Here is a 26,447-nt window from a genome sequence, read left to right on the forward strand (position 1 = left end):
AGCCTCACTCGAGGATGATACACATGGAGGCAAAACCAGGTCCTCAGGTGTTTGGCATCCATTGTGGAGAAGCAAAGGCTGAATAACAACTCTAAGCCCCATATGACTGGAAGAACCACCATCCCCTTGGTCCGGCAAGGACAGACAGTGCCACCCTCAGTGACATGGTTGTTGTCAGCCTGCTCGTGACTGTCGGCCTTGACAAAAGGCTAATATTCCCCCCCCCCCCGAGATAGCTACTACAACTCTCAGACCAGACTTGGTCTTGTGATCCAGCAGTCTGAAAACTGTAGTAATCTGAGAGCTCACAGTTGGTGCGTGATTGGCTGAGACACCTGCAACTTGATTGGAGATCCATCCGCAGTTTGCATGCCACATTCTCTGCAACAAAGCCAACTGAAAGCAAATTAAGAAAGTTACTGGATGATGCCACAACAGTCTCCACGCCAAACACCATGAACTGTTGCCCAAAGGATGACAAACAGGCGTTGGTGCCAACCTCTGTGCCTCTGGTCGGGAGGCATATGGGACCAAGGAAGGACCCATGTTGCTCAGAGGAAGTGTGAAAGTGATGAAAGCAGTGGTCTGACTACAACAGTTTTTGTAAGCAATGCATCTGAGAAAGCTTTTGATATGTTAATCAGACAGTTACTTACAAAATGTGGCTTGGTTTTAAGCTGTAAGAGAGTTCAAGGAGCTTCAGGAAAGTTGCAAGCATTCAGCTTTTGCGAGAACCAGAATCTACTCTATATGCATTAAGGTTATTGCATGAACTTCAAGTGGGAGACAAAAAGCTGTTTGTAAAAGCAAATGCAACGTCCAAAGCCCAGCTGGATGAATGGACAGCCAGAAAGAAAGGAGTCAGCGGAGATATGAAAAAAGATTTGCCACATAATGCTGTGGATGAGGAAACCAGGAGGAGAGATCAGATGATAATAGGAGCAACAGAGAGATTAAGAGAATACTTCCGTGAACTAAAAGCACCTTTCCAAGATCAAGATGCACAAATTAGGAGAAGAAAGGTGGCTACCACTATCAGAATCATTTACTGTGATCTCTAAATCAAGTCTTACAAACACCACGGAGGAGGCCCCAGAACCTGAGATTATTTCACAGCCAAAAGTCTCACCAGCCAGGCAGAGTGACTCCCCTGGTCAGGAGAGATGTTATCCCACAAGAATAAGAAAGGCTTCAGAATGATTAAAGCTTCAGGCCTGAATGGGACAATTTAAAATTCTCTATACCTCGGATGTCTGTATACTGTATATTAGGTGTACTATATAAAATACTGTGTATATAGTTGAAATGCATTCTCTATTGAATTGGAGTTTATAGCTAAGCAGGGAGGAGTGTTGTATATTTAATATTTCAGTAATATTTGAGTAATCTTCATCAAAGTTGCTGGTGAACATAGCAGGCCAGGCAGCATCTCTAGGAAGAGGTACAGTCGATGTTTCGGGTCGAGACCCTTCGTCAGGACTAACTGAAAGAAGAGCTAGTAAGAGATTTGAAAGTGAGGGGGGAGGGGGAGATCGAAGTGATAGGAAAAGACAGGAGGGGGTTTGAGTAATCTCGTATGTATATAGTTGATTAAACATTCTTGTTGCTTTAAATAATTAATTACATGTTATATGTTTAAATACGTGAATTGCATGCATCCTCATGCTACCATGTGATATGTATTAGAATCAGAATCATATGCCAGTTTATTATCAGCAGCATATGATGCGAAATTTGTAAACTTAGCAGCAGCAGTTCAATGTAATACATAAAATAACAGAGGAAAATAATAACAATAATGATAAATAAAATAAAAACAATAATTATAATAATAAATAGAAAAGTAAAACAATTACATGCATTGAATAGATTTTTAAAAATGTGCAAAAAGAGAGATACTGTATATTTTTTTAAAAAGTGAGGTCGTGTTCCATTCAGGAATTAGCTGGCAGAGGGGAAGAACCTTCTGTATCTCCTACCTGATTGTAACAGTGAGAAAAGGGCATGCCCTGGGTGCTAGAGGTCCTTAATAAAGGACGCTGCCTTTCTGAGACATCGCTCCCTGAAGATGTCCTGGGTACTTTGCAGGCTAGTACCCAAGATGGAGCTGACTAGATTTACAACCTTCTGCAGCTTCTTTCGGTCCTGTGCAGTAGCCCCTCCGTACCAGACAGTGATGCAGCCTGTCAGAATGCTCTCCATGGTATAACTATAAAAGTTTTTGAGTATGTTTGTTGACATGCCAAATCGTTTCAAACTCCTAATAAAGTATAGCCGCTGTCTTGCCTTCTTTATAGCTACATCGATATGTTGGGACCAGGTTAGATCCTCAGAGATCTTGACGCCCAGGAACTTGAAGCTGCTCACTCTCTCCACTTCTGATCCCTCTATGAGGATTGGTATGTGTTCCTTCGTCTTACCCTTCCAGAAGTCCACAATCAGCTCTTTTGTCTTACTGACGTTGAGTGCCAGGTTGTTGCTGTGACACCATTCCACTAGTTGGCATATCTCACTCCTGTACGCCCTCTCGTCACCACCTGAGATTCTACCAACAATGGTTGTATCATCAGCAAATTTATAGACGGCATTTCAGCTATGCCTAGCCATACAGTCATGTGTATACAGCAGTGGGCTAAGCACACACCCCTGAGGCACACCACTGTTAATAGTCAGCGAAGAGGATATGTTATCACCAATCGCACAGATTGTGGTCTTCTGGTTAGGAAGTCGAGAATCCAATTGCAGAGGGAGGTACAGAGGCCCAGGTTCTGCAACTTCTCAATCAGAATTGTGGGAATGTTGGTATTAAATGTTGAGCTATAGTCGATGAACAGCATCCTGACGTAGGTGTTTTGTGTTGTCCAGGTGGTCTAAAGCCGTGTGGAGAGCCATTGAGATTTGGTCTGCCATTGACCTATTGTAACGATAGGCAAATTGCAATGGGTCCAGATCCTTGCTGAGACAGGAGTTCAGTCTAGTCATGACCAACCTCTCAAGGCATTTCATCACTGTCGATGTGAGTGCTACCGGGTGATAGTCGTTAAGGCAGCCTGCATTATTCTTCTTAGGCACTGGTGTAATTGTTACCTTTTTGAAGCAAGTGGGAACTTCCGCCCACAGCAGTGAGAGGTTGAAAATGTCCTTGAATACTCCTGCTGGTTGGTTAGCACAGGTGTTCAGAGCCTTACCGGGTACTCCATCAGGACCTTCTGCTTAGCAAGGGTACACTCTCTTTAAAGACAGCCTAACAGTGGCCTCTGAGACAGAGATCACAGGGTCATCAGGTGCAACAGGGATGCTGCATGTGCCTCGCTTTAAGTAAACTTGAGGTTTGATCACATTTTGGACTTCCTTTGAATTAGTTTAATGTTTTGAAGGTACAAAATATAGTAAGGTGATAGTTGGTGTGGAAACTTCATTACAATATGTGTTTATATATAGGAAGGAAGGATACATAAGGATAGGAAGGTAGGCAGAGGGGGAGGCGTGGCTTTATTGGTAAGAAATGATATTAAATCATTAGAAAGAGGTGATAAAGGATCGGAAGGTGCAGAATCTTTATGGGTTGAGCTAAGGAATAGCAGGGGTAAAAGGACCCTGATGGCAGTTATTTATAGGCCTCCAAACAGCTGCAGGGATGTGGACTACAAATTACAACTGGAAATAGAAAAGGCTTGTCAGAAGGGCAGTGTTATGATAATTGTGGGGGATTTTAACATGCGAGTAGATTGGGAAAATCAGGTCAGCACTGGATCTCAAGAGAGAGAATTTGTAGAATGTCTGCGAGATGGCTTTTTAGAACAGCTTTTTGTTGAGCCCACTAGGGGATTGGCTGTACTGGATTGGGTATTGTGTAATGAACCGGAGGTGATTGGAGAGATTGAGGTGAAGGAACCCTTAGGAGACAGTGATCATAACATGATTGAGTTCATTGTGAAATTAGAAAAAGAGAAGCCGAAATCTGATGTGTCAGTATTTCAGTGGAGTAAAGGAAATTACAGTGGCATGAGAGGGGAACTGGCCAAAGTTGACTGGAAAGAGACACTGGCGGTAAAGACGGCAGAGCAGCAATGGCTGGAGTTTATGCGAGAAATGAGGAATGTGCAAGACAGGTATATTCCAAAAAAGAAGAAATTTTCAAGTGGAAAAAGGATGCAACCGTGGTTGACAAGAGAAGTCAAAGCCAAAGTTAAAGCTAAGGAGAGGGCATACAAGGAAGCAAAAATTAGTGGGAAGACAGAGGATTGGGAAGTCTTTAAAACCTTACGAAAGGAAACCAAGAAGGTCACTAAGAGAGAAAAGATTAACTATGAAAGGAAACTAGCAAATAATATCGAAGAGGATACTAAAAGCTTTTTCAAGTATATAAAGAGTAAAAGACAGGTGAGAGTAGATATAGAACCGATAGAAAATGATACTGGAGAAATTGTAATGGGAGATGAGGAGACGGCAGAGGAACTGAACAAGTATTTTGCATCAGTCTTCACTGAGGAAGACAGCAGGATACCGGACACTCAAGGGTGGCAGGGAAGAGAAGTGTGCGCAGTCACAATTACGACAGAGAAAGTACTCAGGAAGCTGAATAGGCTAAAGGTCGATAAATCTCCTGGACCAGATGGAATGCACCCTCGTGTTCTGAGGGAAGTAGCTGTGGGGATTGTGGAGGCATTAGCGATGATCTTTCAAAAGTCGATAGAATCTGGCATGGTTCCGGAAGACTGGAAGATTGCAAATGTCACCCCGCTATTTAAGAAGGGGGCAAGGAAGCAAAAAGGAAATTATAGACCTGTTAGCTTGACGTCGGTGGTTGGGAAGTTGTTGGAGTCGATTGTCAACGATGAGGTTACAGAGTACCTGGAGGCATATGACAAGATAGGCAGGAAGCATGGATTCTTTAAAGGAAAATCCTGCCTGACAAACCTATTACAATTTTTTGAGGAAATTACAAGTAGGCTAGACAAGGGAGATGCAGTGGATGTTGTATATTTGGATTTTCAGAAGGCGTTTGACAAGGTGCCACACATGAGGCTACTTAACAAGATAAGAGCCCATGGAATTACGGGAAAGTTACATACGTGGATAGAGCTTTGGCTGATTGGCAGGAAACAGAGAGTGGGAATAAAGGGATCCTATTCTGGTTGGCTGCCGGTTACCAGTGGTGTTCCACAGGGATCAGTGTTGGGGCCGCTTCTTTTTACATTGTACATCAATGATTTGGATTATGGAATAGATGGCTTTGTGGCTAAGTTTGCTGACGATACGAAGGTAGGTGGAGGGGCCGGTAGTGCTGAGGAAACGGAGAGTCTGCAAAGAGACTTGGATAGATTGGAAGAATGGGCAGAGAAATGGCAAATGAAGTACAATGTTGGAAAGTGTATGGTTATGCACTTTGGCAGAAAAAATAAACGGGCAGACTATTATTTCAATGGGGAAAGAATTCAAAGTTCTGAGATGCAACGGGACTTGAGAGTCCTCGTACAGGATTCCCTTAAAGTTAACCTCCAGGTTGAGTCAGTAGTGAAGAAGGCGAATGCAATGTTGGCATTCATTTCTAGAGGAATAGAGTATAGGAGCAGGGGTGTGATGTTGAGGCTCTATAAGGCATTGGTGAGACCTCACTTGGAGTACTGTGGGCAGTTTTGGTCTCCTTATTTAAGAAAGGATGTGCTGACGTTGGAGAGGGTACAGAGAAGATTCACGAGAATGATTCCGGGAATGAGAGGGTTAACATATGAGGAACGTTTGTCTGCTCTTGGACTGTATTCCTTGGAGTTTAGAAGAATGAGGGGAGACCTCATAGAAACATTTCGAATGTTAAAAGGCATGGACAGAGCGGATGTGGCAAAGTTGTTTCCCATGATGGGGGAGTCTAGTACGAGAGGGCATGACTTCAGGATTGAAGGGCGCCCTTTCAGAACAGAAATGCGAAAAAATTTTTTTAGTCAGAGGGTGGTGAATCTATAGAATTTGTTGCTACTGGCAGCAGTGGAGGCCAAGTCATTGGGTGTCTTTAAGGCAGAGATTGATAGGTATCTGAGTAGCCAGGGCATCAAAGGTTATGGTGAGAAGGCGGGGCAGTGGGACTAAATAGGATAAAATGGATCAGCTCATGATAAAATGGCAGAGCAGACTCCATGGGCCGAATGGCCTACTTCTGCTCCTTTGTCTTATGGTCTATATGCAGTCACATCTAGCGGAAATTGTGTCAAGATTACAAAATTTATTGCAGGAATTATAGAAACATACTGCACAAAACAGACCCTTTCAGCTCCCTTCATCCGTGCTGAACATTATACTTACATACACTAATCCTATTTTCCTGTAATATGCCAAGGTTCCTCTTCTCTTTTCCTATACTATTCAAGTGTCCTTTAAAGATTGGAGCCTCTTTCCTTTTTTAAAGAAAGGGGCTTCCCTTCCTTCACTATCAACTCTGCTCTCAAATGCATCTCCCCCATAAAATCACTACTTTAAAGATTGGATCTGCCTTTATCACCTCCTCTGGCAGCTCATTCCTAATATTCACCAACCGGAGTTCTTCTTTAAAACTTTCCCCTCTGATTGCTTAGCCCATGGGTAGTGTATTGCATGCTGTTAAGGCTGACACACCACAGCAAGGTTGGGTAGCAAGAGGCAGAGTGCAGGTGATTATTACTAGGATGCCTATGAAGACAAGCATACTGAGTGTTTTCACTACTTTATCCGCTGATGTCTCCATTTTCAGGAAGCTTTGGGCTTGCACTCTAAGATCCCTTTCTACATCAACACACCTAAGTTCCTTTCAATTTCTATATTCCAACAGAATTTGCCTTCCCGAGCTGTTAGCTGATGCACCTTGGGAAGGTAAACCAGGGATGGCTTGAAGCTGTAATGATTGATTAGTAACAACTAATCTCCACCTTCGTATGTGTATGACTCCACCCATTGGAATTATTAAGATCTGAATCTCTCTTCTGTCAACAGGTCCCTTTCCATCCATTATTTCTAAAAAGAGAGAGACTCATTACACTTACTAGGGACTCTAATCAAAAATTCTGGTGGAACTGTAAAGAGATTTACTCTTGTTTCATTAAAGTTTTCTAATAAATATGAAATTCATCTCTTGGTTACTTGTAATCAAACATTGGTTTACTTGTTTTTTCTCTCTATATCCATTTTGAATTAAATTTAAACCTGAGTAATAATATCTAATAACATTTATCTTGAAATTAACTGTAAACATAATGGAGAATCAGGGGTGGAATATGAAGGTTAAAGGTTAGTCAGAAGGCAAGTTATTCCTGTTTATGTTATAATAATGATGCCAACTCTAGTAAGAGATTTCCACGAACCATTTGCTAAATTAACATAGAAATTTAGTGCAGTTCATTTCTATTACAGACCGAAGGGTTAAGTAAACATACATTTCTGCTTTTAGTCTTTTTCTAGGATTTATCTCTTGCCAATTATCTCTCCAATTCTTTTGTAGATTTGTGTCCGCGTGCTCCTTGTAGTCACTTAATACTCAATCACTATAACCAATATTCAACAAACTTACGTAGGCTGATCACCTGTGAGAAGACATCATGGTGCTCAACAGATAAATATAAAAGACATAAAATTACTCCAAGAAGAAAGAATGATTGATTGGTCTGACGAAAGTACCAAGGTAATTCTGGAAGTTATTTTTGGCACAGTTACATCTAGATCCTAGCACCTTAAGGGGATGAGGTAGGGCAATCATCATTTCAGAACAAGAACCAAAACAGCTTAATGTTATTTTCATTATCTGCGTGTGATACAATGGGAAGTTCCTTGCTAACAAATACTAACAGTCTCAAACAGAATCAGCTTCAATTAGCTGTTTAAATGGCAGCAGTCCTAAACTCTGCCAAATGCAGAAGTGCCAGACTTGTTGAATGACAGATGGCGTCTCATCTCTGAATGCACTCCATTGCTGGATGCCAGTACTAGAGTTCAATTTTGTCAAGTTTCCCAGGGGAATCTTATTGAGTCCCCTCAGCTCTTCAAGATCAGAAGCCCCATTGATTTCTTAAATAAGAGGATAAAGTGCATTTTAAATGATTTTAGATTATAATTAGAGTCAGGTTTTAAGATGTTGTTAATTATTTATTTTTCTTGTCTTAAATGTCTCTTAAGATACACTAATAACTTGCCTGAGGTAGGGGCAGGACTTTGACCCCATCAAAGGCCTCGAGGACACTTCAAGCTATTCATTGCAACTTTTGACCGTTCTTCTGTACCAAGTACAGGTGTAAGGTATCAGCCCCAGGGTACTGAAGACCTGTGTGAGTCAGCTGTAGGGTATTTTGCAACACCTTTACAATCAGAGTTTGAGTCAGGAAAAGATACTGGTGCTATGGAAGACTTCCTGCTTTGTTCCTGTACGCAAGAAGGTGACTCCATTTGAACTTAATGACTACAGAACATTTGCCCTCACATCTCATGGGATGAAGGTGCTGGAGAAGCTGGTCCTGACTTACTTTGAACGGCAGGTGGGATCTTCGTTGGACCCTCTACAGTTTGTCTACTAACCTCATGTGGGAGTGGATGATGCCATCATCTACCTTGCAGAGGGCTCACTCCCAGCTGGATGATGTTGGTAGCATTGTGAGAATCATATTTTTTGCTTTCTCTAGTGCCTTCAAAACAATCCAGCCACTTCTTCTGATCGAGAAGCTACAAAAGATGGGTATAGACAATTCCACAATCTCCTGGATTACTGACTACCTGACAGCTAGACCCCAGTTTGTACGGTTGGGTGGTTCTCTGTCTGAGATAGTGGTGAGTGGCACTGGAGCTCCACAAAGGACTGTCCTGTCTCCGTTTCTGTTCACACTGAACACCTCAGCCTTTCAGTACAAATCTGAGTCTTGTCACTTGCAGAAGTTCTCTGATGACTCTGCGGTGGTCACGTGTATCAGGGATGGGCAGGAGTTGGAGTACAGAGGACTGGAGGGCATGTTTGTGGAGTGGTGCGCGAGGAATCACTTGCTCATGAATGTGGCCAAAACCAGGGAGATGGTGATTGATTTTAGGAGGAAGAGGACTGTGACAAGTCCTGGATACATTCTGGGAGAAGATGTTGCTGTGGTGGAGGAGTACAAATAATTGGGTGTTCACCTCGACAACAGACTTGACTGAAAAACCAACACCAGGGCTCTTTACAGGAAGGGGATGAGCAAACTCTATTTTCTAAGGAAGCTGAGATTCTTCCATGTGTGCAGCAGGATGTTGGAGATCTTTTACCAGTCTATTGTAGCGAGTGTAGTCTTCTTTGTGGTTTTATGTTAGGTGAGCAGCATTGGTGCTGGTGATGGAAAAAGACTAAATAAACTCATCAAAAAGGCTGGATCCATCCCAGCTACAACCTGGAGAGAGGAGGGCACTAAACAGACTGTTATCCGTTATGGACAATCAGACCCATCCTCTCCATGACCTACTGAATAAGAGGTCAGCATCCTTTCAAAGAGACTCATTCAGCTCTGCTGTCACAAGGATCAGTACAGAAAATCTTCCGTACCAAATGCAATAAGCATATACAATAGTTCATCTCTGTGCAACAGGAAAACACACATCATAGTACAATGGTCTCTGTTTTATTATTTTTGCACATTATTGCACCTTGGTAAATTATTTTTCTGTATATTATTCTGTACTTTATTATTAGTTAACTATTATATTTATTATTTATTATTGCTAAATGTGTTTTTAAATGCTGCTGCCATAACAAAGTAATTTCCCACTCGAGATCAACAAAGTACCTATTCTTATTATTATTTGCCCGAAAAATGTAACTTCAGTAAAAACATTAGAGCACTATGGTTAAAAAAGGAAAATGTTTCCAATCAACCCAGGAAAGGTGATGCTTCACTATTAAATAGCATCAATTCACAGCATCGTCAGCTCACTAACCTTACCCCAACTATCAAGCTCTCACTTACACTGACCCTGTCTTATTCTCAGCAACTGCCCCAGATTTGACCACTCATCTGGACACTGGGGCTTATTTATAATGGCCAATTAGCAGCAAGCACATCTTTGGCACGTGGAAGCAAATCAGAACATTCAGAAGAAACTCAGTCAGAAGGGAAGAACAAATTGAGTGCAGACAGCAGTGAGAGTCCAGAATAAACCTGGGTCGCTGGAATTGTTATGAAATTGCTCTACTAGTCATGCCATTGTGCAGCCCCTTTTAGTGTTTTTATTTTTTTTTATAATTAAGTAATAGTGCTGATGAGAATTAAATTTTGACCAATATGAGGTACTAATATGAATAAGATGCTATTTTCAATACCTTATACAAGATGAGGAAGTTGGAATTTACAAATAGGTAATTGTTTGGGCTATTGAAAACATCAGATTGGCTTAAAACATCAAATTACATAAAACAATTAGTATAATTATTTAGAAGAAAAGCAATGTCTGAGCCCGGAAAATAAAATTTATAGTACTTCATTTCTAATTTCTTACAACAAGTAAATAAACTACACTGTTAAGGATGGTAGAACTGCTGATGTCACATCTTTAGATTGACTGCAGAAAGTAGACCTAGAACTATTTGTTAATGTATACAAGTTTGAGATTGCAAGGAAATCTTTGAAGTAGATATGAAGAAACATTGCTGTGCATAGTTAACACCTGGAAGTCACTCCTAAAGATTAATTGACACCAGGTTAAGGGCTTGCTTACAGAAATAGTCAATTTTCTTCTAATTGTGGTTTTAAGGATAAGATTAAATGAGATGGACGACCTTGATTCAAGACGATTTGAAAACTGCAAAACCTAAGTATTAAATAAGAGAAAATCCAAGCAACACACACAAAATACTGGAGGAACTCAGTGGCCAGGCAGCATCTAGGAAAAGAGTATAGCTGATGTTTTGGGCTGAAACCCTTCAGCAGGACCTGAAACCTAAATATTATATAGTCTTGTATCAATATAAATCTCAGCCTCACATGCTTCCAATGTTACTTTCAAACCTTTTCTTTGCAGCTGCTGGTACTTCCTTATTATGTCTTTATTTTTCATTATTTATTCCAGCTGTTCAGACTTTTTCTGGTTTGTGGTAGAAGGATGAAGCTCTTTAGAAAACATTGGTATTTGTTCCATATTATAATGGCAACTTACCGGAAGAGTATTTTATTCCAAAGTTACACTACTTCCTCATTTTGTATAAGACATTAAGTTTATTGCACAACTGCCTGATTAAGCAGCATCCAACTACCTAATAAAAGGGGCTATATTTACATGAGAAATTTGTGGAGCCTGCAAAGCAAAATATATTGCAAAGCATTTCTTGCTATATTTTTAAATATTGTATGCCAAGCAACAAAATATGTGAACAAATCAACAGAACAGAAATATTCACCACGGGAAGCTGTGGAGGCCAAGTCATTCGGTATATTTAAATCAGATGTTGATAGGTTCTTGATAGTCAGGTCTTCAAAAGTTACAGGGAAAAGGCAGGAGAATAGTGTTGAGAGGGAAAATCAATTTCCCTCTCAACCCCTTTCAATACTAATCAATAAGCTTCAAAGCTTTGGCCTCAATAACTCCATGTGAAATTGGATCCTCGATTTCTTCACTTGCAAACTTCGGTCAGTTTGGATTGGCAATAACATTTTGTTCACAATCTCCATCAGCAGAGGTGCACCACAAAGCTGTGAGCTTAGCCCTCTGCTCTATTTGCTTTACACTTATGACCGTGTGGCTGAGCACAGCTCCAATGCCATATTTAAGATGCTGACGACACCACTGTTTCTGGCCGAACCAAAGGCAGCGATGAATCAGCACATGGGAGGGAGATTGAAAATCTGGCTGAGTGGTGCCACAACAACAACAACCTCGTACTCAACGTTAGCAAGACCAAGGAGCTGATTATTAACTTCAGGAAGAGGAAGTCAGAAGTCCATGAGCCAGTCCTCAGAAGCGGAAAGGGTCAGCAACCTTACATTTCTCAGTGTTATCATTTCAGAGGACCTGTCCTGGGTCCAGTATGTTAGCGCAATTACGAAGAAAACACAGCAATGCTTCTACTTCCTTAGGAGCTTGTAAAGATTTGGCATGACATCTAAGACTTTGACAAACTTCTATTGATGTCTATAGATAATCTAATCTAATTTAATCTAATCTAGATGTGTTGTGGGGAGTACATTGACTGGCTGCATCACAGCCTGGTATGGGAACACCAATGCCCTCAAACAGAAAATCCTACTAAAAGTAGTAGATATGGCCCAGTCCATCACCACCATCTTTCCACCATCAAGCACATCTACACTGAAACTGCTGTCGCAGGAAACCAGCATCCATCATCAGAGACCTCCACCACCCAGATCATGTTCTCTTCTTACTGCTGCCCTCAGGAATGTGGTACAAGAGTCTCAGGACTCACACCACTAGATTCAGCAACAATTATTACCCCTCAACCATCAGGCTCCTGAACCAGAAGGGATATCTTCACTCGCCCCATCACTGAACTGTTCCCACAACCAATGGACTCACTTTGAAAGACTTCTCATCTCATGTTCTTGATATTTCTTACTTACTTATTTTTTTCTTTTTTTTGTATTTGCAGTTTGTCTTTTGCACACTGCTTGTCCACCCTTTTGGTGAAGTCTTTCATTGATTCTATTATGGTTTTTGGATTTATTGAGTTTGCCCACAAGCAAATGAATCTGTGGGTTGCATATGGTGACGTACACAATGACTATATAAGGTATAAACCCACTCTTGCAAGCTTTCATGTTTTATTGTTTTACAATTTCATTTGGCTTTTTTGACACTGATCAATGGAAAATGACCCTTTTGTGTCAAAGTGAAAACAGATATCTACAAATTGATCTAAATTAATTACAAGTATAAAACACAAATTGATTGATTCACCCCCTCCAAGTCAGTGTTTAGTAGATGCACCTTTGGCAGCAATTACAGCCTTAAGTCTGTGTGGATAGGTTTCTATCAGCTTTGCACATCTGAATAATTTTTCCCCATTCTTCTTTACAAAACTGCTCAAGCTCCATCAGATTGCATGGAGATCATGAGTGAGGAGCCCTTTTCACGTCCAGCCACAAATTCTCGATTGGATTGAGGTCTGGTCTCTGACTTGGCCATTCCAGGATATTAACTTCGTTGTTTTTAACCATTCTTGTGTAGCTTTGGCTTGTGCTTGGGGTCATTGTCTTGCTGGAAAACAAATCTTCTCCCAAGTTGCAGTTCTCTTGCAGGATGCATTAGGTTTTCCTCCAGGATTTCCCTGTATTTTGCTGCATTCATTTTACCCTCTATCTTCACAAGCCTTCCAGGGCCTGCTACAGTGAAGTATCCCCACAGCATGATACAGCTACCACCATGCTTCACAGTAGGGATGGTGTGTTTTTGATTATGTGTGATGGTTGGTTTATGCCAAACATAGTGTTTAGTCTGTTGGCCAAAAACTGAATTTTGGTTTCATCAGACCACAGAACCTTCTTCCAGCTGACCTCAGAGTCTTCCACATGCCTTCTGGTAAATTCTGCTCAAGATTTGGAGATTTTTTCCAATGGTGACTTTCTCTTTGCCACTCTCCCATAAAGCTGTGACTGTTGAAGCACCCGGGCTATAGTTGTTGTATGCACAGTCTCTCCCAGCTCAGCCATTGAAGCTTGTAACTCCTCCAGAGTTGTCATAGGTCTCTTGGTGGTCTCCCTCACTAGTCCCCTTCTTGCACGGTCACTCTAGGTGATTTTACAGCTGCACCATATCCTTTCCATTTCTTGAAGACTGACTTCTAAGAGATATTCAGTGACTTGGAAATTATCTTGTATCCATCTCCTGACTTGTGCTTTTCAATGACCTGTTCACGGAGCTACTTGAAGTGTTCTTTTGTCTTCATGGTGTAGTTTTGGTCAGGATGCTGACTCACCAGCAGTTGGACCTTCCAGATACAGGTGTATTTTTACTACAGTCAATTGAAACACCTTGATTGCACATGGTGATCTTCATTTAACTAATTATGTGACTTCTCAAATGAATTGTCTGCACCAGTGATGATTTGAATGTGTCATATTGAAGGGAGTGTGATCAATTATTTTGTGTTTTCTAATTGTAATTAATTTAGTTCACTTTGTATAGATCTGTTTTCATTTTGACACGAGTCATTTTCTGTTGATCAGTGTCAAAAAAAGCCAAATTAAATCCACTGTGATGTTGAAAAGCAATAAAACATAAAAACATCCAAGGGGGATGAATACTTTTTATAGGCATTGTATATACTTGGATAATATATTTACTTTGAACAAGCTATGATTGAATGATGGAGCAGACTAGATGGCTGAGTGACCAAATGGAGGGATGTCCTGATGAAGGGTCTCAGCCCAAAGCATCAACTGTTTATTTTCCATTGATGCTGCCTGACCTGCTGAATTCCTCCAGCTTTTTGTGTGTGTTGCTCTGGATTTCCAGCATCTGCAAAATCTCTTACATTCTGCTCCTTTGTCTTTTTTCAAACATTACATAGAAAGCACATTGCATGGAGAAACATACAGGAACCTACAAACGTGTACATCAGTTTCATACAGGTTCCCTGGCTCTTGCACACTGTGTTTTAGTCATGTGTGCAAGTGAGTAAATATCCCATTTAGCATGGGTATAGACAGCTATGGCACAAAATTTGACAGATCACCCCAAAAGAAAACTAACCTTTGCAACAATGTGCCAGATTGTGCTCTTAGCATGGTGTTTCGCAATGAAAAATGCTGCTGGAAGTTGTGGGATTGATCGGAAATTGAAACATTAATGATTTCCCTCTTTTTTAAAACCTTAGGATACTGAGGCCTATTACAGGACCCCTGCAGCTGAGATTGGCCAGCTCAACAAAGGACAGCAAATAGTAGGCCGCCAACCTCCTACATACGAACAATGAGAGGATGCATAGAAATAGGGGTAAATTGCTCATTGATGTTGCTTTATATATTGAGATCCCCTCATCTCATCGGTAACTCCACTAAAATATTTCTACAAAAGATACATGGCATTTTGCTCTTTTAGGAAGAAAAGCAAATATACCAAGAAAATTCTGAAAATTAACAGAACATATTTTTTAGCTTTAAGTTTACATTTTTAGCGTGTATCCACACACAGTGGGAGCAATTTAAATGAAAACAACTCACATGATAAAGTAATAAAATAAGCAATGAATCAGTGTTTATATTAACCAAAATAGACAAAATACTAACGTGAATGGATTTGTGCCAACAATCACCAAGTAGAAAAAGAGGAATTGAGATTGAAGTTTCACATCTGTTTGTTGTTAGTCTGCTGCAGAGAAAGGAATTTGAGCAGCTCTCTGTTATTTCCAGTTTCTGTTGTGTGAAGTAGTGTTACTACTTTCATTGACAAACGAACTTGCTACACAATAGTCAACTGATTGTACTAACAAAATTAAGTCCTCACTACAGTTCAGCACTGTCTATCAATTCTAAGCTGTGAATAGTGAGATTTTGCTATTTATTCAATATTGTGTCTAATACAAATTATTTTGATGTTTCTGATCACATGTAAAATTGACAGTACATTATAGCATGCAGTAGCATATCAGAATAATTTCACTAGCTTTTTTCCTCAGCACAGTACAATTTTGTACTCTCCTTTTGAGAATGTGGAGATATTCACTAGGATGCCAGTTTTGATGATAGAAAGTCACTTTTCCATACTTTAAGCTAGTGGGTAATATTCTCTTTACATTAGAGACAAGGCATTGACAACCTACAGCACTCTCAGAGGGAGGGACGGGACGGAGGGAATTTTGTCCAGTCCTGCCATCTGCACCCCTCAGTGATGATTGGAAAGATGAGAATGTTACTGTTCTTGAACTTTGGCTTTTCTTGCCAACTGTCACATGTAACCTATTTAGCTAATGGAGCATGGTTGATGAGTTTAGCCTCAGTTTACTCTTGTTTAGTATCAGACTTCAATGTTCATATTCCTGCCATGAGTAAAGGCATATAGCAGTTTCACTTACTTCCTGAACTGTGATTTTGTAAGTGATTGAACCTGTACATAAACAGCCACCAGTTTGAATTGCTTTTATAAAATGCCCTTTATAGAATTAATATGACTCGATCTCATACAACAGTGGTTAAAAAAGAGAAGTGATTAAAACTATGGTTTTACATCTGGTCAAAACATTTAAATATTTTAACAGACTTTCAAGATGGTACTATACTGAATTCCACTATCTTAAGAAAATTGCAGAACAGCTGAATACATTTGCAAAATTAAAATCAAAAACATTTTTTCAGCAAGATATTGGGATCCAGATACTTTTTAATTAAGTATTTGTAATATATGATTTTAAAACACAATAGTCAGTTTGGAGGAAAATATCAGCCACTAAAGAATTACCGAGAGCAAGTCTTACAATGGTGGCAAGCCAATAATTTCATATAATTAGATATTAAATTGTATCTTGTGTTCAGAGATGCCAAATGACATATAGGAATCTCAGCTAAAAATAAAGCTACTCTCAATATATAACATCTAGTTTAACTATTTTCTGAAATTTCCAAACTTTTATTTTAGCATATTGTTTACATCCTCTTTCCCACTCTGCAAAAGTTACTGTGATAAACAGAACCATATAAATTCTGCTATAATAATTTAGTTTAAAAAAACAGAATTATGTTTGGAAGGAAGGGGATATACGGGAATTTAAATGCTATTTTTCATGCTATCCATCATTTGGGTTTCAAAATTGCTTGTAATGACATTTTTCATTGGTTTACATTTACCAATGAGCTATGGTTTGGATAGTTTTTTTTAAATGCAGGGGTTTAATAAAAGACAGACTGAGAAAAGTCTGAGAAAATTCTGCTTAGACATTCTCTCCTTTATATAAATTACAAATGCTACAGCTCACTGTAAGAAAACTCAGTCACTAATTATAATTAGTTTGTAATCAGATGCTTATGCATTAAGATGTGGATACCAAATTATTGGAAAATTTAAATACACAGTACAAGATCAGATGCCATAGCATTAATGTTACAGAGTTATTCTGCACTGCAAGCTGCAGTCAGATTCCAGACCGCGGTAAAGATGAAGTAAAGGATTTCCTTAATCAATAACTTGCTACGGTTAGATCACGTTTCTCCATAGGTACAAATATACACGATAATTCTTCTAAAAATCCTTCAGTAATTAAATAACTGATAGCAGATCATCACCATAAAACCATAAGACGTAGGAGCAGAATTAGGCCATTCAGCCCGAGTCTGCACTGCCATTCCATCATGGCTGATCCAGGATCCCACTCAGCCCCGTACACCTGCCTTCTTGCCATATCCTGTGATACCCTGACTGATCAGGAAACGATCAACTTCCACCTTAAATATATCCACAGACCCCGGCCTCTTTGCAGAAATTCACCACTCTCTGGCTAAAAACAACTCCACTTTACCTCTGTTCTAAAAGGTCACCCCTCAGTTTTGAGGCTGTGCCCTTTAATTCTGGATACTTCCACCACAGGAAACGTCCTCTCCACATCCACCCTATCTAGTCCTTTCAATATTCGGTAGGTTTCAATGAGATCCCCGCGCATTCTTCCTAATTCCAGTATCACATCTAGTATGCATGAGTTAATAATCAACCTTAAAGAACAGGACATGGTTGCAGAATTAATTACCAAGAATGGCACCTCAAATTCAATTACTACAGCTAAGGCAACAAATCAAGTTACCTTTTAATCAAAATATTAATTTTATGCTGCTATAAATATGTAAATGATATTGGACACACATGCACTTTGTCTATGCCATCCCTTACTGATATAGGGCTGACTGCGTCCCTTTAGAAGTAATGGTCAGAGAATATAGTTATAGAACACTATGGCACAGAAACAGGCCCTTTGGCCCACCTAGTCTGTACTAAACTATTATTCTGCCTAGTCCCATCAATCCATCCCTGGACCATAGCCCTCCATACCCCTCCCATCCTTGTACCTAACCAAATTTCTCTTAAACGTTGAATTCAAATCCACATCCACCACTTCCTCTGGCAGCTCGTTGAACAATCTCACCACACTCTGAGTGAAGAAGTTTCCCCTCATGTTCCCCTTAAATATTTCACCCTTAACTCCTGACCTCTAGTTTTAGTCTCACCCAACCTCAGTGGAAAAAACACACTGCATTTACCCTATCTACACCTCTCATAATTTGTATACCATATGTCATGGTAGAATGCCAATGCATTACAACATGCCACACAGAATTCTTCTCTGAATCCATTTGATCTTCAAAGCTATTATAAATGAACGTGGTTAATGGGAATGAGCATATTAATTTCAAGTATTTCAGATTTTAGTCATTTTAGCACTTGTAATTATTTTGTGTTAACATTTTGGGTCATGAGAAGCATGATAGTCCACAAAGAATTTCATATTGAATTTGAATGCCAAAAACTCCAAGTTATTTTATCCTACAAACTCAAAATTATTCTTTCTTAGTGTAACAAACCCTTATGATTTAATCTCTTCACGTGTCTGAACAAATAAAAAAGCACTGGCAGAAAATTCATGACATCTTCACACTTGATATTGGTTATGCTGTATTAAAATGAGCAACATAGCCATACATACATCACCTATACCCAATGAAATGTAATTTATCTTGAATCACAAACAATTTAAGATATTGCGCTAAAAATGTTATCATGCAATATCAGAAAATTAACCAATACCTCAATTTGCCAGTTAAGAAATACTTTGCATTAAAAATGACCTCTCATAAATATCCTCCACTTTGAAACCACATACATATCTAAATCATATTGGCTTTGCATTTGAAGCCATTAATTGAAATGCTGTTAGATCAAATGCATAGCTTTAATTCTGCCTCATATGATCTACTGCACATAGCAAAGATACAGTTATACAAAGGAACTGAAAATAACAAGAGCAGTCCAAAAATACACCTTAGTGCATCTGTAGATTTCAAATGTATGTTTGGGTTCTTGTTTGACTACATTATTCACTTTTTACAAATTCACTTATTGGAAGCTACTGTCCTTGTTCCACAACATTCTCTGCAGCTCAGTAGTATTTTAAATCACTTACCCAATGTTTAAACAAGCTTGTTGATTTACAAGCTGCACTCTATAGAACAAGGTCACACGCTCAATTTGTGGCAAATTAGTTAAACTCAGGTGCTCAAAGCTCTACAATTTGCCGGTTGAGAGAAAAAAAATGCCTAATCTGCCAGGTTTCCAGGTGTTAATCAGTACTGTTTACCTGGTGAGTATGTAGACATTAGGGAAGGTTTGAATGAGGATAATGAATGGTAAATTCCAATTGTAAGACAATGCCTTGTTGGAAATATAAAAGGGCAACATCAGTTTAAACAATTGGAGGAAAATGTTTGAATCAGTAAGTACGCAATTGTCATTTGAATGCTTTTCACCATTGCGTTAATAAATTGGCCCTGATTACAAAGGTTGAAGTAGAAGACCACTGCATTGTCCATTATCTGACCTTGTACACAAGAATTAAAGGAGCAGCTCACTTCAATGATTAGATTTTGTGTATATTCAAAGGAATTCATTATAAGATCATCTGAACTCATTCAGTAACTAAGGCACTGAAATTATATTAATTTAATTTTCATTAAGGACTAAGATTGGGAAGAGGGCTTACATCCATTTAATGCATTTGATGCCAAGGACCACCTTTTGTTTTAGTCTTTATAATTGTGCAAAATCAACTATTAAGAAAGAATTCAAAAACACACAAAAACAAAATTCATGGTTACTACTTTAAGAAAACTGCTTAAGTCAGGAATAACTTCAGTGCAGTATTGGATAACAGAAAAGCAGCACGTGTGAACTTACCACCATAGAGAAGCCGATCGTTTCGCTGGCTGTTTTCATCTACAGATACTGACAGTTCAGTCCATAATAAACATCTGCTATGACGTGATGAAACCTTTATTCAAACAGCTAAATTTCTTTTAGTTCCTCTTTTAAGTTATGCACTTCTTTTTTAATGTAATTTGGTTTTGGGCTGCAATGTTATCACCAAATTCCACCTCATTTCATTTGCACAAAGAGAAAGAGGTGATAAAGCTGATAAGGCAAAGCAGGCCAATCAATTCAAAGGAAATTTGGGATGGATAACACTCAGATCTTCAAAACAGAAAAATAAGAAAGAAAGAACACATTTTCATTATCTTTTTGGTATATTTTTATTAAATGGTTCCTGTTCATAACCAGAATGTGATTGGTTATGAATAAACATAAGCACCAGATGCTTAAAACTTAAAAAAGCACTCAGCAAGCTTTTTACAATTCATATACATTAAAAAAAATTTGTGTTGTTATTTTAAAACTTACATCAACTGTAGTAAATTTATTTGATCAGTTTCTCCTGAGAAGTCTGAATTTGTTTCCTCTTCTGGTGCTACTTCGAGTCAGACCATAAAATTATCAGAATGTTTTTTCAATGGCAGACCATTAAACAATAAGACTTGGGTTTGAATGTTGATTGCCCCAAAACCAGGTACAATGCATAATAGATCAGGCGCCATTTGGTGTAATACAGCAAGTCAGCTCTATACTGGCCTGCTAATTATGACTGAAACACGAGGAAATCTGCAGATGCTGGAAATTCAAGCAACACACACAAAAAATGTTGGTGAACGCAGCAGGCCAGGCAGCATCTATAGGAAGAGGTACAATCAACATTTCAGGCTGAGACATCGACTGTACCTAGATGCTGCCTGGCCTGCTGCGTTCACCAGCATTTTTTTATGTGTGTTGCTAATTATGACTGATGTTTTCATTCATTAGCTGCACAACACCAAACGGTAATTCAATACTGCAGGATGACGAATGTCATAACTTGCATTTTCAGGCTTACTAACTAATCAATGTATTATCCAGCATAACTTGTGGCAAGTCATCTAGTGTATTGCAATTCAGTTCAAATAACCAAACAATACTTCTAACTTTTGAACATTTGCACTATTAAACCATTTCTTATTTTAAGGGACATTAATAAAAATAAACTCTTCAACATAACATTCATGTTGAAATCCAACTTGAATCTGAATTTCTGAGTAACACAAAATACTGGACGAGTCTGAAATAGTCTAAATGCATTTAAAATATTATTACTGAAAATATCACATGAAATGTTGAACAAGTCATTGAAGTTTGATATGAATCTGTTTCCTGATTTGTTTAGAAAACATACTTTCATCTTGAAACATAAAATTGTCAGCTTTCTCACAAAATAACAATGAACCAATTACCTTTTTTAGATTTACAACAATGCACAAGGAAGCTATTTGGCCCATCAGTTTGAGTCCTATTCCCATTACTTCCTTGTACCCCCTACAACAGTCTCTCTCACAATTGGTCATCAACTCCCTTTTGATTATCTTTACCATCAACTAAGGGAGTATGGCACAGCAGATAATTAACCTACCAGCATGTATTTGGACTGTATTAGGAAACCAACACACCAGGGGAAAAGTAAGCGAACTCTGCACAGACAATAGTGATGTCAAGGTCATTGGAGCTGCATGCAGCAGGAGACACCAAAGTGGCAAGTGGAATTCCATTCCCAAAAGTGCAAAGTCATGTCTGTAGAGAGGGCAAACATTGCAAGGGAACATCTGATAAATGTTTGGATACCAAACGTAATGGAAAATAGGGATCTTGAGGAAGCAAGGTACGTCGGTAAGCTGGGATATGGATACTTATCTGTATCAGTCAAAGCACTGAATACAAGATCAGAAACGTAATGCTGAAATTGTACTGTACCCAGCAAAAGAGAACCAGCAATAGTACAGGAAGAATTTGTTAGCACTGTGAGGGCTGGAGAATTGTTTCTTTATGGATGAAAAATGAAAATTATGAGAGGCATGGGCGTGGTGAACAGAAGGATCTATTTCCATTAGCCAAAAGATCAGTAACTGCTGGGGATATATCTAAATTAATTTGATCAGATTTAAAGTTATTTTGCTCAACAAGTGAACCTACTGCCTGAAAGAATAGTGGATTCTTATATTTATACAGTACTTGGTAAAGCATTTGAAAAAACCACAACATGCAGAGCTATGAGTGAGATTTCTGGTTGGCATGCATACAACAGTCCAAAAACTCAAATTCTGTGCTGTAAATTTCTCTGATTATTTAACTCCCTGGGATGCCAGCTGCTAGACTTTAAGGAGAAGGAAATCTTATGAATAAAATACTCTGCCATTTTAAGCATACTTTTGTTAATTTTCCTCTGTCTGATCCAGACAGACATGTGGAAAAGGATACCATTACAATTTAAGAGTGTCAGTAAATGCAAAGCAAAGTCTCAGTTTGGTACTGAGCAGTATGATACCTTGAGCTGACATGAGCCAATTTTTTTATGATTACTAAATACTTCATCTTGCAGCCTGGTTAGTTTAGCAATTTAACAGTTGTTCACATGGATTTTCAAAACACAAACATTTCACTGCTATGTAGAATGGTTTATTGTAGTTACATTCTATGGAAAAATTAAATAGAATTTAAAAATTATACTACTGTGCAAAACAATTTAACAATCAAATGCTTTCATTTCAACAAAATTTACACATGATATTCATTATAAGGCAACAAAATAAATTACTGCTTTGAAACTGGCCAAAAATGGAAGAAAGCCGAGTATATTCAGCTTTATACAATTGTGCAAAAGTGAAATATACAATAAATGGAAAGCTGGAGTGTGTACAGAAATACAATATTCCAAAAATGGCATGATCCAGTTGGAAATTAAAAGCTGCACAGTTGGTATTTCTCATTTAAATAGAATCTGTTACAAGTAAAATAATAAATGTGCCACTCAAGAAAAAGTACAGTTTCAGCAGGCTAGCAACAAGTGCTTAAGACATTTTAGCACAGGACATTACTTATGAACAGTGTACAACAATATTGAAGGAATTACATATTTCTACATTTACAAAAATTTAGTGTAAGCATACTACATCTGATTATTAAATTAACTAATCATTTAAGATATCAGCTTCTAATTCAGAATCTTCCAAACTGCTTGGCAAAATTTGTTATTTGTCAACAATTAAAATAGCAAAGTCCCCATAAAATTTAACTTATGAACATACAAGAGCCACTACCTAAGCAACATACAATAACATGTTCATATACTGCTGTAAGAAACCTGCAATTCTGCTATTGATTTAGTGAAAAGAGGTGACAATATTTTTCCCCCATAAAACCAGTGTACTTGCTGAGAGCAATCAGTCAAATCAGGACTAAAGCTAAAGGTTGAAGCATACTTCCTTTCTAAAAACAGAATTATTTGCAGCAAATAAATAGAGAAGGAACTGAAGTTTGGATAATATAGCTTCACTATTCTGTAACCATTTAAAATTATAATCTGCAAGTGGAAGACAATTACTAGTCAACTCCACAAACAAAAAAAAAGCACTTCTTGTATTCAAATTCTCACACAGATACCTACAGTACACACTACATAAAAGGCAGATGCAGACCAAAAGCTGCACTCCAGGAAGAAATGCGGGGGATTTGATATCACACGTAGAGGTGCTGTGCACATTAAACATTAGTCATTTTTAATTGTTTGCTGCCATGCCACCAGCTTTTGTTTTTATGGTGAGTAGTTAAACATACGCTGAAACAACATATGCAGCTTAGAAACAGGAACAGGCAGACACATGCACATAACGGACAAAGTATACAGATACCCTTCTAAGAAGGTCACAACCTTGTTGTGGTTTGGAGGGTTGTGGAGAGCTATGTTGGCTGGAGTCAGTGCTCTTGGTAGGGACACTCATGCCAAACAGGTCAAAGGGTGGAGGCCAGACAAAGTGCGGTCCACCAGTGCTCTCGTTTTGGGGGTTCATCTCCCGTCGAATAACCCTGACTGGTCAGACACAATTGTTGCAGAAACAGCAATGAAGGATCTTTCTACATCTGTGTGCGACGGTGTTCCTGAGTCTCCACCTGGGACTTGCAAGGTCGACTGCAGTGAAAACTGAGAGGAAGCTATTGGTATGATGAAGAAAGTCCTGAACACTGGCAAGACCAAAAGATGGCCAAGGACAGACAGAAATGGAGGACCTTCATTGCTGCCCTAAATGCCAATAACATAACGGGTAGTTAGTATACAGATGCCACAATTATATTCATCTATTGTGTTGTGTACTATAGGTAGCCTCACACCGTCATTTGTTCATTAACTAACATCATAGGAAATGATAAAATGAAGGTAGATAATTATTGTGAGAACTGATCCATAAACCTTTGGAAGTTGTATTAAACCAACTGATGTGAAAGAGTGAATTTAAAGAAAATGCAGGTGAGAAGCTAAGATCTTTGGTTTTGGTTTTGTGTTAGATGGGTTAATCTGCAGTAAGGAGATCAAACTTCATAAGAACCAAGTCTCTGAAATAAATACCACAATTACAAAGATAGGGATATGCTATTTTATCATTTTTATCATTCCAGTTATCACAGAACATTGTTGCTGTTATTTATGCAATATATTGATAGTACAGTGTGGCATATAAAGATATTAGCACTGAATTAATATTTTAATGCCTTTGTCCTGTGCATGTTTCATATTTGTACCGTTTATGATCATATGATCAATTTTAATGATTTTTGCTTGGTTTATCAGCTCTAGAGCTTGTGCATTAAGTTTCTGAAGCTCATCAGCACAAATGTAGGCATCATTAATGCTTCTGTCAATAAAGAACAGGAGAAATATTTTCTATTAATGAAACTTCTCAAAAATCAGCATCATTTTTAGTCATTTGCCTTATCTGACACTTTGACAGCTCTAATATTACTATTCTAAACCTTCATGCAAGCTATCCAAACTACAAATATCACATAGGCAAATTCTTCCCTATGAAAAAGTTCTGTGATCATTGGCGTGTTAGATCAGTAGAGAAGGCATGCCATGCACTGGTGGAATTAGCTATAATTATGGGGAAGTTCATGGATGGGTGTGTGCATTCCCAGCTGAAAAGGGATAATATGGAAGGCAAAGGTAAGCATGTTAAAAGAACAGCTTGAGAAAAAAAAAACTCAGTTTAAGCACATATAACTGAAAATAGTTCCAAATGCAATACTTTCCTAGTTAAACCTTTAACATTTTAAAGTATGAGTTATGTTTGTGCATTATTATTTTCTGGTTGGGAAGTCCCAATTTTGCTCTTGCAGAATTTACTGGCTGAGGAGGTTGTGTTAGTTTGAATTGGTTATAATTTAAATTAGAAAACTGTCTGGAAGCTTTAGAACTGTCGTATTATTGAGGTGATGTGTATGGGTTTCCTCCCACAAAATTAAAGGCTGCTCAACATCATCAAGGATTAGAAAAACCTTATGTATTCATGCATAGTAGTGATGTGCTGAAATTATACCACATACTTGATCTGAATACAGATATTTAACTATTACGTGTTTACAAGAAAATAAAGATTAGGTTAGAGCACAATGATTGATTTCTCCCTCACAAAATAATTAACCAATATTGAAAACACCACTGTGTGTTAATTATCAGTCTGTCCATATCGTATCATGTTATAAAAAAGCAAAAGAATACTAAGAATGTATTAACTTGCTAAATATGGAGCCATTGTTCAATCATTAAGTTTGTGCTGAACTTGACATGCAAAACGGAACTTGTGGAACTAGAATGTTCTTCAGTGCACGGCAGTTACATACTGTAATATTCAAATGGCACAACTTAGTCAAGAACTCAAATATTTGTTTTCGACTTCAGTCACATTCCATTTTGCACGTATGCTGAATTCATGTTGCCACAGTGTTATGCAGCCTAGCTAAGTTTTTTTTTGCTAATTTCCGTTTTTTTCCAAAAAGCTCTTTCTGTGCAATATATCAGTCACAATATTATTCTATACAGTTTTTTTTCCACAATCACCCTCACATTGCAACAATGACAATACACACCGGTGCAATAATGGCCAAAACAAAACATGCTCTTTCAAAGCATTGTAATGGCATCTTCTATATTTGGTTCTACCATGGTACACTGAGTATTACACTCAGTGTCAGAGTCAATGCTGTCTGGGTCAGATGACATCTGAGGTGGTTTGGAGCCCTGCTGGGCGTATGCCATCGGTATCTGCACTGGTGATTTAGGCAAATCTTTTGAGGAGATCATTGTATTAACAGTCCTTTCTTTCATCTTCATAGCTGAAGCAGAACTTGGTGGCACTTGATTAGCAGTCAAGGCATCCAGAGATCCATCGGGGTCTATGATTGTATTGATTACTGTGAAATAAGAGATATATTAGTAGGTCTGTCCTTCTTGCAAAATACTGGGAAAGGAATTTGCATGTGTGAATCAATACAACTATATCTATGACAGTGTTTGAAATAACTTTCCTGCATGTATCTTTCCACATGTGAAAATTGATAAAGAAGATCAGTTA

General features: G+C 38.5%; 2 protein-coding genes across 5 annotated transcripts in view; both read right to left on the reverse strand.

The window, feature by feature from the left end:
• The window catches only part of LOC140211907 (5'-3' exonuclease PLD3-like), a 47,404-nt gene extending 27,511 nt beyond the window's left edge, over window positions 1–19,893 (reverse strand). The window contains exon 1 of the mRNA XM_072282149.1: window positions 19,861–19,893. Within this exon, the coding sequence (XP_072138250.1) occupies window positions 19,861–19,866 (6 nt within the window). The 5' untranslated portion in view covers window positions 19,867–19,893. The remainder of the gene's footprint in view (window positions 1–19,860) is intronic.
• Window positions 19,894–20,736: 843 nt separating this feature from the next.
• Window positions 20,737–26,447, reverse strand: part of cep170ba (centrosomal protein 170Ba) — a 62,842-nt gene continuing 57,131 nt past the window's right edge. For all 4 annotated transcript variants that reach the window (XM_072269495.1, XM_072269500.1, XM_072269508.1 and 1 more), the window contains one exon: window positions 20,737–26,286. In XM_072269495.1, coding sequence (XP_072125596.1) covers window positions 25,997–26,286 — 290 coding nt within the window. In that variant the 3' untranslated portion in view covers window positions 20,737–25,996. The remainder of the gene's footprint in view (window positions 26,287–26,447) is intronic.

Source organism: Mobula birostris, chromosome 1, assembly GCF_030028105.1.
Source record: "Mobula birostris isolate sMobBir1 chromosome 1, sMobBir1.hap1, whole genome shotgun sequence".
Lineage (NCBI taxonomy): Eukaryota > Metazoa > Chordata > Chondrichthyes > Myliobatiformes > Myliobatidae > Mobula > Mobula birostris.